This window comes from Ursus maritimus, unplaced genomic scaffold (assembly GCF_017311325.1).
Source record: "Ursus maritimus isolate PB19 unplaced genomic scaffold, ASM1731132v1 scaffold_4, whole genome shotgun sequence".
NCBI classification, from domain to species: Eukaryota; Metazoa; Chordata; class Mammalia; order Carnivora; family Ursidae; genus Ursus; species Ursus maritimus.
The window spans coordinates 52,752,193-52,771,913 of NW_024426552.1; the positions used below are offsets into that span (position 1 = coordinate 52,752,193).

General features: G+C 36.9%; 1 protein-coding gene and 1 long non-coding RNA gene across 3 annotated transcripts in view; one reads left to right on the plus strand and one right to left on the minus strand.

Moving 5' to 3' along the window:
• Positions 1 to 18,537, plus strand: part of LOC103677340 — a 114,056-nt gene extending 95,519 nt beyond the window's left edge. Inside the window, exon 3 of the long non-coding RNA XR_005832181.1 lies at positions 17,796 to 18,537. This is a non-coding gene — a long non-coding RNA (uncharacterized LOC103677340). The remainder of the gene's footprint in view (positions 1 to 17,795) is intronic.
• Positions 1 to 19,721, minus strand: part of IFT57 (intraflagellar transport 57) — a 56,166-nt gene that overhangs the window by 23,108 nt on the left and 13,337 nt on the right. For both annotated transcript variants that reach the window (XM_040621200.1, XM_040621199.1), the window contains exon 6: positions 3,888 to 4,010. In XM_040621200.1, the coding sequence (XP_040477134.1) occupies positions 3,888 to 4,010 (123 nt within the window). The remainder of the gene's footprint in view (positions 1 to 3,887; positions 4,011 to 19,721) is intronic.

The window sequence follows — 19,721 nt, forward strand, 5'->3', positions numbered from 1 at the left end:
CCCTCTTCCCCTTGAATTGCTTCTGTATTATTTTTATAATTAAAAACAGAAGTGTATTTTAAAAAGACTTAGAGAGGGGCAACTGGGTGGCTCAGTCAGTTAAGCGTCTGCCTTTGGCTCAGGTCAAGATCCCAGGGTCCTGGGATCAAGCCCCGGGTCAGGCTCCCTGCTTTGTGGGGAGCCCGCTTCTCCCTCTCCCTCTGCCTGCTGCTCCCCCTGCTTACGAGCATGTGCTCTCTCTCTGTCAAATAAATAAATAAAATCTTAAAAAAAAAAAAAAAAGACTCAGAGATTAGGGTAATTCTTGACCAGTTATAGATTTAAGTCTAATCTGATTATAATCACAGATGTTTGATCTTAGTTCTAAATTTCACCAGAGTACTTATGTAACACTTGTGGGCACCAACTGCTGGTCTAACAAAAAACAATAAAAAAGACATGAAAACACACAAGAAGAAAGGGAAANNNNAGATATAAAGAGAAAAAAATGAGGGAAAGAACAAGAAGTGTAAGATATATAGTCACAGTGTACTAATAATACTCATAGATGATTTTATTAGGTGGCACGGATGTCTACTCTGATTTAGCTGTCCTCAGATTGCCCTTCTAAGGAATTGACTCCAGAGCCTTACTCACTTGGTCATAACTGAGGCATTAACTAGAATGGAATGACCCAGGATTTGGCTGAATTTACTGACTTACTTAGCAGACTGACTGTGTATTTAGACACATTATTCTAAGTTCTGACTGTGTATTTAGATACATTATTCCAAGTTAGGGCAGATCTGAGTTGGTTGCTGGGTATATAACATTCTGGAAGTAATTACCATTACTTATAGGAACATTCTCTATAACCAGCCCTAAAAAGGGAACTACTAATATGGTCCATTGAAGCTAACATATGACAAAAATCTTTCACCTTCAGCTGTGGAACATATTATTTGTATTTTTGGCAACATATATATTTTCCCAATTGTAATTTGTTTAAGCTAATATTAAAATTTGTTTGCATTCTTTGAAAATTGTCAACAGCCACAAGTGGTGCCAGAAAAAAGGATAAGCTAGCCCAGACATAAAAACCTAATTACAACATTATGGAGAATATGAAGTAAAATATTAGTACATGAGAGGATTTCATCAAAGCATACATACTATATAATATGCAAAAAGAACAGAAAAGGAGATTTACTTTCTTTTTTTTTTTTTTGGCAATTACCTGCCACAAGCATACAAGGAATAAATGAATTTATAAGAAAATAAAACAAACATTTGATGCAGTGCTAAATAAATATGGGACTTACTTGCTACTAACACAAGGTCATTTTCAAGAACTTTATAATGGATTTAAATAATGGAGGTCCTTTATTACTTATTTCCCACATCTCTGTGCTACTTAAAAATTAATTTAACAGTGATCAGTAAAGCACATTGATCTGAAAAAAACTCATTTTCCCTCAAACACAAAGTTGAATTCTCAAAATGTCCTAAATCGCCTGTGTTGAGCGAAAAGATAATTATTTTGGCCAAAAATAAAGGAGAGAGTTTGGTTTTGGTAGAGTTAGGAGTTGAGGAAGAATGGGCTCTACCACGATGCAGGACTCAACCTCCTCTGCTGGAGGATAGTGAGCCTGTGAGAAACCTCATCTATGACCAGATTATTTTTATTTCTGAGGCATGAAAAATATCTCTTTATTCATTAGCCCCTTTATTTTCTCAAATCAATGGATAATTTTATTTTTCTTAAGTAAAGCTGAATAAAGAATTGACCCAAAACCTGCATTTCTCAGTTGATACCTCCGAAATACTTAGAGTTTGTAAAATACTAGACACAAAGGCCAAATGATCTAGAGAAGAATTCTGAAAAAGCACTCACATATTACTTTAGGTCAGTATATTTTACCACAAAAATCTAAATTCAAAATGCTATTCATACTAGAAAAAACCCTCAAAACTTTACCTCACATTTCAGAATGTTACTTGTAAAATTTGACTGTATAATTAATTTGGCACAGTATATCCTCATAAAATCAAGGCTGGTAATACATGGCACGAGACCAAGAGGCCAACTTTCACCTAGTTAATTCTTCCCCAAATTGGGAGATCATTGACTCCCTAAGTACCCAGGATTCTGATTACTGTAATATTGGTTTGTAGTAGAATTTGACCTGTACTTAGTTTGTAAAACTGTATGTGTTACAAGTTACATTTATATTCTTTCTTTATTCAGTTACTCCTATTATGTAGAAATCAATGACCATGCTGTATTTATTTTTATTTTTATTTTTTTAAAGATTTTATTTATTTATTTGACAGAGAGAGAGACAGCCAGCGAGAGAGAGAACACAAGCAGGGGGAGTGGGAGAGAAAGAAGCAGGCTCCCAGCAGAAGAGCCTAATGCGGGGCTGGATCCCAGAACGCTGGGATCACTCCTTGAGCCAAAGGCAGATGCTTAACAACTGCGCCACCCGGGCGCCCCAATGACCATGCTTTAAAAAAACACTCTTGTGTGATCCTATTAGGCTCTAAATGAGATGTTGGATTTCAAGAGTTTACTTAGCTTGAAAGTAAATAAATTAAACTTGCTTCCTTGTGGGATTAAGAAGTATCTGAGAGTTCCGCACTACATGGTTATTTTAACATGTCATTCTAACTATAATCATAATAATAATAGTGATTTTTAATTTTAATTTAATTTTTTTAAATTTTTAAATTTTATTATATTTCTTCTTATAAAATTAAAGAATTAGAAATTATATTTTTACCAAAAAAAATCACATTCTTGCAAATTATGACTTCCAGCAGAGATCAAATCAGTGAAGAAATCTGTATTCATATGTATTCACGTATAAGAGATACGCAAACAAAGAATTTACCCCTAATGTAGTCAAACAATGGCTATCCAAAATGTTTGCGTAAATACATGTAAACAGGCTGCAGGATTTGCCCACTTACCTTTAAGTCTGTTCCACAGCTGTTCAGTCTAGTAAGACCTTTGCTGCCCTTATCCTATTCTAGGACTGCCCTAGGAGTCTAGGCTGCTTCTTACCCTCTCTAGGACACAGTTTTCCAAGCTCACATCCAGACACTCTGGGAATGAATTCATCTCCAAGTCACTCAGAAAACAGAAGTCTTTGGGGGTAGATCCAGGACCATATTTTCAGAATAACAAGCTTCCTTAGAACCTTGTTCCATAATGCTGGTGCTTTTCTCCAGCCTCCAAGGATAAAAACCGTTTAGTTTCTTTACCTAGATGTCTCTCTAGTCCCTTCTGCAGACATTATTATAGTATTAATGAGAATGGTATTATCTAGTCACCTATTAGTTTGTTCTAAAGTTCTCGTAAATTATAGGTAAAAAGGAAGCAGAAACTTGATTAAATGGGTCAGTTCATCTGGCCCAACCCCCAATCTTAATGGAAAGGCTTTGATTATTTGCTTACTACTTGACTTTTAATCATACGTACTGAATAGATTATGTAAGGCAACTTCAAGGATGTCTTCTGTTCTGCCTTCCAGCAGGGTTCCAAAACCATTTTCTAACTATAATCATTTGGTATACAGTCATGAAATTCCAATTTTGTTCACTATTCACCTAAACAAAATATGATTTCTAAGAAAATACATCAAAATGTATTGAGAAAATGCCCCTCAATCCCAAGGAAACATGGCAAGTGTTCCAAACCACTTTAAAGATCTATTGCTTTCTTTTCCCTTCTTTAATATTACACTATTGAATCATTCAACAACAATTTACTAAATCTCTGCTAAGACAGAATACTGGAAACTGAATCCTACCACCTTATGTCATTCGTATAATTGGGAGTACCCCTGACCCTGAAATTGCCTTATGAAGCTCTATTTGAACAAAATGTATTCTGTCCTCTGTACCTTATTGTCAGTCCTAATCGTGACTTTCAGTTGTGGTAGTACACGTTCCACTTCGAGACTCCATTCTGCAGCATCTGTTGTGGATTCCAAAATATCTTCTTGTTTGGCAGACTCGTTCATATCCTAAGAAAGGAAAGATATCACAAGATTGAGAGTTTATAAAAAGAAACAGTAAAATTTTGAGGCATTTTAGCAGGACTGCACAATTTATATCAAGCCTGGTAGTGTCAAAATTACAGTGGCAGAATTTCTTATCTGTCCTCTATCCACGTTGAAAGAAAACAAAGCACAAACCTGGTAGAATAGCAAAATTTGCATTTTTAAAAACAAGCAAATATATGATTCACCATTTTGACAAAAAACGATGCTTTTGAGGTATCAGAGCAAAATCAATGGGAATACTATCAAATGAACAAGCCATTTAGTTACGTTAATTGATAACAGTAAAGGAGTACAAACATTCACACATTTGGTAAGAAAATATTGTCTCAGTTTGAATTTTCTATACTGAAATACAAACCCCAAATCTGAAAGACAAAAGAGATAAGATCCCAGAAGCGAAGGGGTCACTACTTACAAATTTTTTATTCATAATTAAAGTGATATTTTGGTTAGGTCAAACTATAACATAGCTTTTAAAAAATACAGACCTATTTGAACTCAAGTAGGGTGGGGGCCACATTTCTGCACTTGGTTTCTACTGTTGAGTAATAAAATCAATTCATGCCTGTTTTTCAATTACAAAAGGAAAACTTTTTGTTTTGTTTTGTTTTTGTGTTTTCATTTTCCCAGCCTTTCACATTTCGGCATTAAGTATATATGGATCTGAAACTGTAAAGAATACATAAATTAATGATTTAAAGATAAGGGCTAACACATTAATTTTGGTAGCAATTTTTCCTTTAAGCTTCCTTGATAAATTAAAAGAAAATGTAGAGAAAACATATACAAATTTATTAGTATAGAAAAAAAGAGACCTGAGAGAATAAACAGACAAATACAAATGTACATGGATTCTAGTTTGAACAAACAATCCGTAAGAAGACGTTTTTGAGACAATCAGGGAAATCTGAATGTGGAAGAGAATTAGATGATATAAGGAATTATTGGTAATGTTATAGGTATTATGACGGCATAATGGTTATGTTTAAAAACAAAGCCTTACTAATTAGAGACAAATGCTGAAATATTTGCAGGTAAATGGACATGATGTCTGAAATTTAAGATGCCACAAGGCAAAAGAAAAGAGGGGGCCTCTGCAGGAAACATGGCTGACAAACTATTAACTGCTGAAGCTGGGTGATATTACATAAGAGTTCATTACCTTGTTCTCTCCACTTCTGTTTATGTTTGAAATTTCCCATAATACAAAACTTAAAAATAAAAGATTATATAAATAAGCTCATGGTGAAATTTCATTCTCAGTGTGAATTTATGTCACTAAAAGACATTTCTTAAATGAAAGCTCATTAGACTAGTCTTTCCAATCCAGTCTAATGCTAAGCATAAGAATAACCTTATATCGGGATTTGTATTTTGGTGGGAGATTGAGGTCTTTAGGGACTTTAAACTCCTGGCTGAGTCTCGAGAGCACTGCTGGCATAAGAAAGCCTCTCTCTCCTACCTCCTAGCTCATATTAGCAAGTCCTGAACAGACTCAGAGCACTAAAAGGAGCATATGTTGCTTTTTGTTCAGAAATTCAGGGGGCAATATAGCTCTAACCACACAATTTGAGGCTGGATAACTAATACATGCTTTCCTATTTTACAATATATGGTCTGAATTTATTCAGGTACGTTCTACCTAAAAAAACAGAAGTATAAAAAATATAAGCATTAATATAAGTAAAATGTGGAAACTCTAAGTGAAAAATGTTCAAGATTCTGCTTTAAATATTAAGGTGCTCACTTTAATATAAAAACACTGCATTATTTTGAGTACTAACAGAAGGCTACATACATCTATATAGACTGAATCAGGGTAGCACAAGAGCACGATAGCGGGGGTGGGGGGCAGTATTCACAAAGTAGACAAGTGTGAAGTTTTATGAGACATACATGACAGCAGGAGAAGCAAGACTGAGTCTCCCAGTTGAAACCTAAAGCCATGGGGAAAGTTTTCTGTCATGCCACTGAGACAAAGGGGCATGTCCTCTCAGCAGCAGTTTGATATAATTCTTAATAGAATGTAAATGTTCTGATTTACAAATAAGTTTTGTTTATGGAACCACCATTTGGGTGAATTGAAGTTGGGTACTCCTTCTTTTTCCCTGCAGGAGGGTGGAGCCCAGAGTCACCAGACAAGGCTGGAGAGGGTACTCAACCACAGTCCCACTTTCTTCAGGCCTCAACTCGTAGGATTGCTCAAGTTGTACATAACACATTCAAAGATTTTCCTCAAGGAAGGGCACATTTGTCTAATTTTCCCAAAGGCAAATGGGTCAGCAGTGGCCCTATCTGAATCAGACTCAGAATCTAAGAGTTACTAAGGCACACGAAGATCAAACACTGCATGAAGACATTGCAGTGCATAAGCTGCTATTTGGTTTATATTGGCCCTTTAGTAAGTAAGAACTCTTCTTAAGTTCTTATTTGGTTCCCTTAAGCAATGATTTGCAAATTCCTACTCCCAATGTCCTAAAGTGACTTAATATAGCAGCTCAAATGTCTTCACTCACTCCTAGGCCACAGTTAACATATTGGGGGAAGATGGCCTAGTTACTAAATGAGGAAGGACAAAGAGAGAACATTAGGCTTGGTAGAGCGGCATTAACTTATTCAAACTATACAGTCTCTTTCTATTCCCATGTTTGCACATCTACTTCCTAACCTCGTTCCTCAGTCAAAATTTCCTGGGGCGCCTGGGTGGCTCAGTTGTTGGGCGTCTGCCTTCGGCTCAGGGCGTGATCCCGGCGTTATGGGATCGAGCCCCACATCAGGCTCCTCTGCTAGGAGCCTGCTTCTTCCTCTCCCACTCCCCCTGCTTGTGTTCCCTCTCTCACTGGCTCTCTCTCTCTCTCTGTCAAATAAATAAATAAAATCTTTAAAAAAAAAAATTTCCTAAAGCCTAATAAGTGGATACATTAACTAAGTGAGCCCTACATATGAAGTAGAAATCACTTTAAAACTATATCATGTCTCGGTTACAATAACCTGAGAAAGCCTTTCCTTTCCAATTGTATCTCCATTTAACAAATGGTATTTTATGTAGAGATATTAGTAAAAGAGAAATAAACTGGTTTCCATTTAATCAAAATTTTATATCAGCATGACGAAGTCCCAGTCCCTCTCTGAAGCAACATTAACTAAGATAAAGCACAGCTCCTGGGAAATTGCGTTTTCTAGCTAATGCTGCTGAAGAAACAATTAGAAGCTCAATAAGTCACAGGCTATCCAGAAGTCTCATTTATAATTAATCAATTTACCAGTAAGCCACTTGTAAAGCTTCTACAACATGCAAGGTAAGAATCCAGGCACTGTGTTTGGTGTGGGAAGAGAAAAGTATTTAATCCCTGCCTGCAAAGAGTTTATAGCCTATTAGGGAGAGTCTCAGGCTAGTTTATGGAGGTAATAAATGGGCCCAAGGAAAAAAAATTATGAAAACTGACTCTAAGACTGCCAAAGGAAGAACTGAAGATAGTCTAAACCATCCTGTAACATAAACCTGGGCTCAAATAGTGGGGCATACCACCAAAGTCAGTTCAAGGATCAAACATACAATCTTAAAAGCCTGCTGAGAATCCTGTTCCAGGAAGTAATCTCCTCTTTTCCAGGTAATACTAATGGGATGGTTAAGCATCTGAAGAAATACTATATTCTGTGTATCTATATACGTAAACACACAAAACTGGATGTGTGTGCATATATATAAAATTGATGTGGCTTATGGTTACAGGGGTAGAATAAGGGAAGGCCTCATGTATCAACAAGGGAGGGTAAATAAAGCCCTCTGCAGCCTCTGAGCTGTTGCGTAGCTTATGTAGTGCTGAGAAGCTGTTCTGTCACACTACGTTAAATGCAGTACAAAATTTGATATACCTTCAAAATATCTTCACCTTTTAATTAACACTGGGGACTCCAGGTAGACCATGACTACCAGCAGGGAAAGTAATGGATCTGATATTAACAGAGGGAGACTGGCCCATTAATAAGTATATTGTTTTTAATTTAAATTCAATTAATTAACATATAGAATATTATCAGTTTCAGAGGCAGAAGTGGTGATTCATCAGTCTTATAGAACACCCAATGCTCATTACATCATGTGCCCTCCTTAATGTCCGTCACCCAGTTACCCCCTCCCTCCCCTCCAGCAACCCACAGTCTGTTTCCTATGACTAAGAGTTTCTCTTATGGTTTGTATCCCTCTCTGATTTCATCTTGTTTTTTTTTCCCTCCCTTCCCCTATGATCCTGTTTTGTTTCTTAAATTCCACATATAAGTGAAATCATATGATAATTGAATGGATAAAGATGTGGTATATATTAAAAATAGAGTATTACTCAGCCATCAAAAATATGAAATCTTACCGCTTGCAATGATGTGGAAGGAACTAGAGGGTATTATGTTAAGTGAAATAAGTCAGTCCAAAAAAAGGACAATTACCATTAACAAGTATTAATACAGAAAACTGTTATAAGTGATACAGTAGAAGAACTGATCACATTTTTGGTATATCTGATTAATTATACCATCATAAGCAAAGAATTAAAAAAAAATCTCTTTGGAGCAAAACTATTTCTAGTATGTAGTACATACTCATTATTGGAAAACTCCACAAGGGAAAGGGGACTAAACATTACCGGACAAAGCAATGTTGACTATGACTTCCTACTACCAGCAACAGTTACCCATTCATTTCAGTTCTGCTATAATAACAAAAATCTAGTGCTATAGGATCTTTTGATCCCAAGGGTCCAAATCAGGTTGGGCATTTAGCTCTGGTTAAGACATTCCATTGGGATGAAGGAGGAAGAAAGCTAGAAGTAGGGAGAAGTAGAGTTTCTAAAATTTGACTAATCATGGATACCCTATAATACTTCCCCTTATTGATGGAGAAACACCTTGTGTGGTAAAGGGAACATATATGGCTGCATGGGCAGACCTAAGAGTGAAGCTCAAGGCTCAGGCATCCATGAGAAGATGTTTCCTTGGGAACAGGGACCTGTATCAGAAGTTACAGAGAGATCTTAAGTTCAGATGGGAGCCTGGCCAAGAAAACCTAGACAGTGAGGGCCTGGGCAGAAACTGGATTCACAGACTTTCTGGTGAAAATGGGAGATGAAGGGAGGACCAAAAGATCCTAACACTGAACTAATGAAGCAAGAGCAAGTAGAGGCTCTTTTTACCAGGCTCAAATCCCTACCTCTTGTAAGAATGAGATACCACTGTCAGACTGGTTACTGGAAGCTGATATATACTGACATTTACTAACCATAATTTAATCTTTTTATGTTATCTCTTATTCTACTAATTCTGTAATACAATGATGCTCTCAGGACTGAGAAAACTGGGTATGACTAATCCTGCATTAAATGTTCCCAGATAGCTATAATTTTTGCATTCTTATGTCTGCTTTTAAAGTTTTCCTGTAGCCTCTCTTGGTATCAAATGCCAGTGATCACCCTGGTTTTCTGCTTGATTGGCTGTAGCACCTCTTCCTCCTCCTAAATTTCTGTGGGCTTAGAAACCTAATATCCAAGCTTGTTAGAATTTAGGCAAAGTGAGAATACAAGGGAAATATGTCAGAGCTGGTAAGAGTGGTGGTGGTGGTGATGAGGTTGGGACTCTCCATAGATTTTTTTTCTTTTTTTTAAGATTTTATTTGTTTATTTGAGAGAGAGCATGAGGGAACATATGCACATGTGAGTGGGGGGAGGGGCAGAGGAGGAGGGAGAGGGACAAACAGACTCTACAGGGAGTGCGGAGCCCTACACTGGGGCTCCAGCTCACCACCCTGAGATCAAGACCTGACCCTAAACCAAGAGCCTGATGCTCAATGGACTGAGCCACCCAGGTGCCCCTTCATAGATATTTTTTTAATGGAAGTGGTTATACTTATTTTGGTTGTTCAGGGGCCTTTTTGGAATCGTCCTAATCTGATGCTTTGCTCCACACAGGAAATAGGATAGGTGGCCAACAAGCTAAGTACTAAATATATATGGCATTACTATTATTTTTTAAAGATTTATTTATTTATTTATTTATTTATTTGAGAGAGAGAACAAGCATTGGAGGGGGGAAGAGGCAGAGGGAGAGAGAGGGAGAGAATTTCAAGCAGACCCTGTGCTGAGCAAGGAGCCCAACTTAGGGTTCAATCTCAGGGCCCTGAGATCATGACCTGAGCCAAAATCAAGAAGCAGATGCTCAATTGACTGAGCCACCGAGGTACCCCTGGCACTACTATATATTAAACAGGGTTTCTCCTAAGGGTACCTAGTGTCCCTCTTTCTTTATCATTGATCTATAAAAAGCTACAGGGATAAATAAGGTATTTCAATCAAGAAAAGTGTTCCCTTGAAATCCAGTGATTTTAACAAATCACATTGAAGGCACAGAGTTAAAACCTTTCATGTCCCTACAAGTCAATTCTTCTTCATGATTAAAGAAGCATAAATCATGAGTCTGATTCACTATTTTCTTTTCAAATTAGGTTTTAAATGATTTAACACTACATTACTACGAAGAAAAATGTTTAATACCATACAAAAAGTATTTTCAGATTTGGTCTGAATAACTAAATTAAACCCTGGCTATAATCCATCAAAAGAAATGGATAGATGGTAGCCTCTGTCTTTAAATATATGAAGTTCATAAAAGTTTTCAATTCAATTTTAAGACTATCAAAAGAAATTTTATTCTGTTATAATGTAGACTAAGACTTGAATAAATTATGCTCACAAATCAAAAAAGTTAAAAAGCTCCCTAAACACAAAATCAATTTAATTTTCTAATAAGAAATCTGAAATTATTTTTGAATGAGGATTCAACTTCCAGTAATTATTTCTGTTTAATATCTCAAACACCTGTCTTTGCTACTATTTCAGCTATTTTAATGTATATTAAGTGCTAAGGTAAAATCATCCCTGATTTTTAATTTTCTCAAGATAAAAACCAAAAGAAAGCAACACTACCATAGACACTATAGTTGCTATTACAGAGTATGCCAAAGTAAGTTTAATTCTTTATGGAATGAATTTCTAGAAGGCTTCTTTTCTCTGAGATGGCAACCTTATGGATATACCATGCCCAAATACATTTGAAGAGCTCAATTCATATATCTACTGAGGACATGAAAATCCAATTAACTGTCAAGATTACATAGTCCCAAGACTCAAGGAAAAGGAAACTAAATGTCTTGAGAACTGCCACGTTATGGTGCAAAATGTCAAGAGGATGGGTCCAGAATCCCATCTCTGTTCAAATCCTACCTGTGTCACTTACTAGCAGCTGCTGGTCAAGTTACATAACCTCTCTAAATCTCAAGGTTCCCATCTGTAAGATGGGGATAATGGTACCCTCCTCATTGGAAGGGCTGTGGTGAGGATTAAATTATGTGATGTATTTTAAAAGGCTTGCACAGCACCTGGCATGTAGGAAGCCCCAATATATTTTAGCAGTTACTATTACTATTATTATATGCCATGCATGGTACTAGATGCTTTCACCTATGTTAAATGCCCATAATAGCACCATGAATCAAGGGAGCCTTATTCCCATTTTGCAAATGAGAAAAGTGAGGTAAAGAGCAGTTAGCTCATTTTCCCTATGTCGATCATTAGTGGAGTTCAGGGCCCAAGGAATGTTACTCAAGAGCACCAGCTCTTATATACCTTACCAAATGCCTATCAATTCTTTATCATATAGGTTACAACTATGTTGCCCCAGTTTATCACTTGTCTTTTTAACTTTATGGTGTTCCCCATCCCATCCTTTCATATATAGGCTTTAATTTTTATGCATTCAGATTTATCAGTGCTTTTCTTTTGTGGTTTTTAGTTTTCTTGCCAGGCTTTATCATGCCAATTTCAACCCGTGCGCAGAACGCTTGTCACTCATGTTTTTGATTTTGTACCTCATCATTTTCTAATTTGTTGATCCATGTGGGGTTTATTTGGGTGTACAGTATGAGGCAAGAGCCTATCTTTTTTTTGCCAGATGGACAGCCTGTTATTCCATCACCCTTTAATTGAACAGTCCAGTTTTCCCCACTTACTTGCATCGCTTCCTACATTATTAATACCATTATATATTTGTATTATTTTATGAACTCTGCACTACTTCATCAATCTATTTCTGTGTCAGTATAATTTTTTTTCAGACTTACAAAAAAATTACACAAATAGTACAAAGAATTCCCATATGCCCTCATCCAGATTCACCAAACGTCAGCATCTTACATAACCTCAGGGCAATTATGCATAAAGAGATATAGTGTTTATAGTTTAGTGCTGAGATTTGGGGATGTTTTCAAATTTTTCTTTGTACTTCTTTGTGCCTTTGTTTAATAAAAAACAAGGAATATATTTCACTTTAAAAAAGAATAAAGTATGTTCAATAAAAGCAGGTAAAAATAATCAATTTGATTAACTTCCAGAAACTAGCTGGTATGGGTGTAAATGCTTTAGGAATTTGAATGAGAGAGAGAAGTGTGTTTTAATGGCGATGATGAGATCTAGGTTTAACCTTATAAGGATGTATGGAATGCAAACAGGCAGAAAAGAGACAAGCCAAGTGTTTATAGTCAGGAAAGCACCGTAAGCCAAGATACTGAAATAGGAATGCACATGGCTTGTGAAGATCATATCAAGAGTGACTAGGGGCTTAGAAAGGCAAATAACGAGGAGCAAAAAAAGAATTAAATACTTTGTGAAAGACCTCAGAAGCTAAGCTAACGAATATGAATTTTGTCCTCTAAGTCAGAAGGCAAGTCAAGAAGAGTTACAAGCAAGGTAAAATAACTTTATTTATCCAAGAAATCTTTATTTAGCACCTACTATTTGCCAGGTACTATTCAATACCAGGGAGAGTTAATAAAATGATAAAAATCCTCATGAAAGAACATTCTAATTATGTTTTATGAAGACTTATGGGTTATAGATTTGTGGGTCATAGAACTGAATGGGGCTGGGGTATTTGGGAAGGTGTCACTAAAAAGGCAGAATTTGAGCTGAACTTTGAAGGCTTAAGAGTCAAGCAGAGAGATGATGAGAAGACATTTTAGACAGGAGGAAAGATGAGAAGAGATATGCTCATAAGGTGTTTGAAAACCTATGAGAGGATCCATTTATCTAGAATAAAGTTATTCTGGCAGAAGAAAATAAGGTTGGCTATATGGACAAGTTGTCAAATTGCTAAGAGTCTGGAAATTCAGACCAAAATATTATTGTTTTATAATCTACATAAACTGACCCATAAGCAGTGAAAAGCATCAAAAGTTACTGAACTCAGAATGACCTTTTAAAAGTGGTTTGGTAAGCAAGAGGGAAGAGTAGTGAAAAATATTTTGCAAAAGGGTGAGGGTGGGATTGAAAGAGGAGGATCGGAGACCATTCAGGCCATTATTGTTACATAATCCAGACAGGAGATGAAGCAGACATGACCTTGAAAGATAGCTGAAGGGATACATATGAGAGATATTTCAAAAGCAGCATCTGCAGGTCTTGTGACAACTAGATGTCCTGGATTAAAATGAATCAGACAAATACTGAAAGCACTAACAGTACTAGAGGTGGATGGGTGGGGTTGGGTGGATTTAAAGAATATGGGTTTCTATAGGACTGAGGAAATCACACATGCCAGGAATCCATCTAATATACAGAATTATGTAATAAGTATCTGCTCTTGGCATTGATTCAGGAAATATAATCTATCCATTTATAAAATGACAGCTCTCAAATGAATCCTGAAAAAGATCATATTACTTTTCATCAAATTCCCTTAGTCATTTCTTTAGGGGAGACCTTCTGTGATAGCAGATTTAGTCCAGTGGGCCTTCAATAAGAATTCATGTGAGATATTATGAAAATAAAGACATGACATCACCAAGACTTCCTAATTTATATAAAAATGCAAGCTTCTTACTCTATATATATATGTGTGTATATATATATATATATAGAGAGAGAGAGAGAGAGAGAGAGAGAGAGGGATAGTAGGGCTTTTTCTACTCTCCTCCAGCACATAAGAATGTTGGTAACATTCCAATCTCTTAGTTCCAAATTCTAGGAAAGGTAAAAAATTATATGAAATAAAAAATGCATCAAGCTATGTGCTGTCCACAAGTTAGGCTATATTAATGTCAAAACAACCCTGTGAAGAATTGTGTCACCACTGTACAGAATAAGCAGAGTCACAGGTTAATTTACTAAGGCTAAGTGCTAGTGATATGCAGTCCCAATGTGATCCAAGGATTATTTTCCACCATGGTGTCTACGTTGAAGGTATCAGACTCAGATCTGGAAAGGACCTTGAGAAGTCCTTGCTTCCTACTTCTTTTTAGGCTAACAATAAAACCAGGATGGAAATAAGGATCTTTCCTATTCCAAGTGCGGATTCAAAAGCTACACTAAAGATCAAGCAAAACCCTCTTTTACACCCAGCGAGAACTGCCATTTGAGCTGCTTCTGAGCAATACAGAGTACAGCTTTTTTCTCTAACCTACATTTTCTAGTCACCTCCAGATGTAAAACTGATGGGGTGGTACAGGTTAGTTACCACAGAAGTAAAAGCATTTACTCAGTCATAATGTGTTCCATCACGCTCAGACATGTGGTGCTTTAATTGTTTCTCCTGTGAAATACCAACCGCAGACTTCTCAGTCACAACACAGGAGGACAAACAAATGTTTTAGGAAAGGAGAGGAAAAACCATTTTCCTCAAGCAGGAATCCAAACCAGTGATAACCTAGGGGGCAAGCTATATTGCAGAACAGTACTTTTTTTCCCCCCTTGTATTACTCAGAAATGACGTTTTGTCAAGAAGTAAAAGGTAAATCAAATGTAAAATGAAGAAAATTTAAAGTATTTAAGGTATTAACCAAATAAATCTGTCTTCTTCCCTTCTTTGATTATAATCTTGCAGACTTGCCACAATGACACTCTAAAACTGAGATGACATTTTTTTTCTAAGCCCAGATTTTTGCTTCCTTACAGCTTTTGCTTTTTAAGCTAAAAATTCTCTCATTCTTGGTACAATGAATTTTTTGCTAAGTAATTAAAAACCAATTGTGTTTAAACCTTTTGAGATAGTTGGTTTTATGCTGTCTAACTCAGAATTTGGTTTCTAAAACCTCAAATTTAGCATCTCAAGGAAGAATGGTATCTATGGCATGTTTGAAAAAATGTTTTGAAATGAAGTGATGGACATTTAAAAATAGAACTCAGCGCATAGCTTCCCTCCCATCTTTTTTCCACGGGGGGAGGAGAATGACACATCTGCGTTATGCTGCCACAACACTGCCACTATGATTCTACTGAGCTTCAGAATGGAGGGAGCTACAAAGACCACTTGTAATTACAGTGTAGCTGCCACAACCATGCAGGCAGTTTCCAATTAACAGACTCAAGACAGAACCAGAAATGGCCTGAACACCTGCATAACACCTCACCACCAGCGCCTTCCTTTCCTGCTCCCACCCCTCAACATCTCTGAAATTCTATTGTGCCCCTACCCATCAGGAGCTCTGCCCAACTGTGAGAGCTTTAATGCAGCACCAGTGTCTTCCCCCATGACCATTCTGAAGGAGTCTTTGGCTAAATTTCGGATTTCGAGAATATTCAGGAATCAGAGGGACAGAGAAAATGTGGAATTTTGTGGGCTAGCCTTGAAGACTAATATATATCCATTTTTTTTCCTTCTAAGAAAAGCTCTATCAAAATTCAAATAACTAACCTACAAATAAAATTTCAGAAGATAAAGCAATCCCTCACTAACTGCAAAAGTTATTTTCTTGAAAATATAATATTTGGCAAAACCATAATTGCAGTACGAGAATTAGAGGGTGAAGTCACACAATAAAAGGATATTAAAATATACTTTTTAAACCTCAGAGTAAGTAAATGTTCTGAAAAACAACTACTTCCAAAACAAACCGATTTCATCCCTGCAAGCTTTCAACATTGACTGGAAGAACCATTTTCTTAGAACGCCATTTTCAGTGTTCATGAAACACTACTGCTCTGTCATGATCCGAGTAGGCAGACACTTCAAAGTTTAGTCAGTGGCCACCTGGTAGCTCTTTACAAATTCTTCAAATTAGCAGTTATAGGATTCAAATACGTTGTGGTAGTCAGGAAGATGGACCACCAGGTGTCCTTCCAGGGAAAGACCTGCTGCCTCGCTGCAGGCAATGTGGCCAGCAGACAGCTTCCTGCTGTTGGCTACCTCAGGCCGTCTTACCTGCGGCGGCCACCTCTACCCGGCAGTATGTCCTCCCCAGGGCAGCCTGCCTCCAGTGACTGAGCCAAGCAGGCAACACTTCTTCAGAGCTCTTCAGCAGGTTGCTCAAAGCTTTGTCAGGCCTGAATCACAGCTGGACTTCTCCCTCAGCCCAATTTCTTCCCCCTTCCTTTCACAATGAACATCTTGCACCCCAAACTCTGGTCTCACTGTCCACTTTCAGAGAACGTAATCTGCAGCGTGCCTTTTCCATGCACATTCTCTCTCGCTCTGTTTACCACAAATCTCAAGAAAATGCTGTGCGTGCTCATCTTCTTGCATCATCACGATACTTAAGAGCAAGCACACTTTTTAGGATCTAGACATCACTTTATTTAATGAAAGAAAGGAATATAAGTAGATTCCTCCCTGCATCATCCTACTTGGTACATAGAAGAGGTCATAATTATTGTTGAGAAATTCTTTTCTCTATGAAGATTAAACTATATCTTGCCTATAAAATTACAGATATAAAATAGCATTCATTCAAGCATGTATTCATTCAGTATTATTCAATACTGAGCACTTTCTACACACCAGAAACAGGTGAAAAAGTACTGAAGAAAGCTCCCTCTCTAGAGGAGAGTGCATTCTAGTGATTGAGATAGACAACAGATAGAAATTAATACATTGCCAGTGTCTGTGAAGAAAAATAAAGCCAGGTGAGAGACTAGAGAATGACTGGAGCAGCATCTGTTGTTTCAAAACCACAGGTAGAGACGGTGGCTGTAATCCATAAATGGCTGGGGTGGCACAGTCACATCTACATGTCATATATCAATTTCCTAGATAGTATGTATCATTTTTGTTCTAGTGCAAAAATTGCATGCAACTTTGCTAAAATAATATTTCCTCTGCATTGTGAGTCCACCTGCTGTATGAAACATAAAATCTTAAATCTATGTTACTAACCTATATAGCAGTTCTGTCTTGGGGAAAGAGCAGCCTAAGCCATCATAAGCTAGAGTCAGATACAGCTGTCTCAGGCAGATGGCTTTAGTGGGCAACATCATAAGCCTGCCAGATTTTTTAAAATATGAAAGGGTTTTCTGCCTCATTAGTACTTCATGGCTGACCATCCACAAACACCTGGTGTTCAGACTTCTTCCTCTTGTGAAAATGCAACCATATATAGTCTTAGCTCAAAGGGGTTTATGTTATATAATCTTTGTCCAAAGGATCTAATACCTAGATAATTTATAAAGGCACAGGTAGGGAAAAACTTACATAGTTCAGTTAAGGTGAAAAATTGAAATCAGACCTACAGGAACCTAAGAGTAGTGGTAGAGGCAAATTAAATCACTTTAAGTCCTTCCCAATTCTCAAACTACATTGTCTGGAGGGAATCCCAGCTGGCCTTCAGAGGTATCTATTTACACCGTCAATGGAAGAATACATAACACAAATCACAGTTTTGTTCTGAGAGTAACTGTATATTCATCTCTTTTATTTTCTTCCCTTACACTTTAGGAGAACTTTGCTGTCATCTTCAACACATACAGGAACACTGAACACCAGAGTGTCCTTGCTTAATGTCGGAATCAAACCATACCTACCCTGCTGAACTCTTATATGAGGGAAAGGGTTAAAAAAGCAATAGACTTGGGAGTTCAGAGTAAACAATTCGAATTCAGCTATTGTAGTTTTACTAAATTTTTAAAAAGAGTATACTGTCCCAAGGTTATAAATTTCAGTTTTTGTATCTGTAAAAGGGAAATAACAACATCTACCCAAATACTTCACAAGGTCAGTAAAGGATGTGTTTTAAAGTACAATTGACGCTTGAGCAATGCGGGAGTTTGGGGTGCAGACCCCCAATAACCAAAAACCTGGATCAGTCAAATGGTGAAATCCATCATTAAATTTTGACTCCCCCAAAATTTAACTTATTTTTTTAAACTAAAAAAAAATTTTTTTGAGAGTGTGTGTGCGCGCGCGCGCGCACGCATGGGGGGACAGAGGAGAAAGGAGAGAGTGAATCTTAAGAAGACTCCCCACTAAGCACAGAGCCCAACGCAGAGCTTGATCTCATGACCCCGAGATCATGACCTGAGCCAAACTCGAGTCAGATGCTCAACCGATACACCCAGGTGCCGTCCAAAAACTTAACTTCTAATAGCCTACCGTTAACTGGAAGCCTTACTAATTAACACATATTTTGCATGCTATATGTATTATATACTATATTCTTACAATAAAGACAAAAGGAAAATGTTACTGAAAAAAATCAAAAGGAAAATACATTCCAAGTATTGTACTGTATTTATTGGGGGAAAAAAATCCACGTGTAAGTGCACCTGTGCAGTTCAAACCCATGTTGTTCAAGGGTCAATTGTACTTTGAAAACTACAGAGTGATTTGCAAATGTACTGTTACAACTGGAGTTTATTTGTTTGGATTAAAATGTTAACACATTATTCTGATATACTGTATCAGATTATAGTATATTCTCAATTTTCAATTGAGCAATAACAATACATTCATTCATTGGGCATCTTCTGTGTTACGCTATGGAGAAAGTAAAACATGACAGTTATCTCCTATAATCAAGGAGCTTATACAAGTCAGATTTGAGAAGGGTAATGTGGGAAGATGTGATTTTGGTTTTTGCCAACACTTACTGAGCTGAGCACTTTCTATATGCCAGATATCATTATAAATGCTTTATATGTAGTAACTCTTATAATCTTTAAAAACCCTATAAAAAGGTAACATTTTTATCCTCATTTTACAGATGAGGAAGATAAGGCACAGGCATTTTTGGAAACCTGCCCAAGATCAGACATCTAGTAAGCATTAAATGTATTAAAGTCAACTCACACATTCAGGCAAGTTAGCTACAATGTTACTCGTTATGTTTTATTGCACCTCAAATTGGGCAGAAAACAACAAACGTACCATTAACAACAACAAATAATGCTGACTAACATCACTAAGGTAGTAAATGATAAATGAAGAGATTATCCTGGGATGGGATGGCCACGGAAGTCTTCATGGTATGTGCCCAAAGCTATATCCAAACGTGTTTGTAGAATTTAGACAAGAAAAATAAAGGGCAAATGAGAATATTATATTCTATATATACCGTTTTGAGCAAGCAATAGGTATCACTTTATTGGAATATACATACAGGAAAATACAAAAATCCCATATGTATTTTTGAAGTATCTCATTGAGTGGGTTCTCGTTTATAGACTAGATTTATTTCCTAATTAAAACAGAGAAAACAATTCCCGATTAAAATACCAATGACATTTTTCAAAGAACTGGAACAAACAGCCCTTAAATTTGTGTGGAACCAGAAAAGGCCCCGAATTGCCAAGGAATTGTTGAAAAGGAAAAACAAAGCTGGGGGCATCACATTGCCGGATTTCAAGCTATACTACAAAGCTGTGA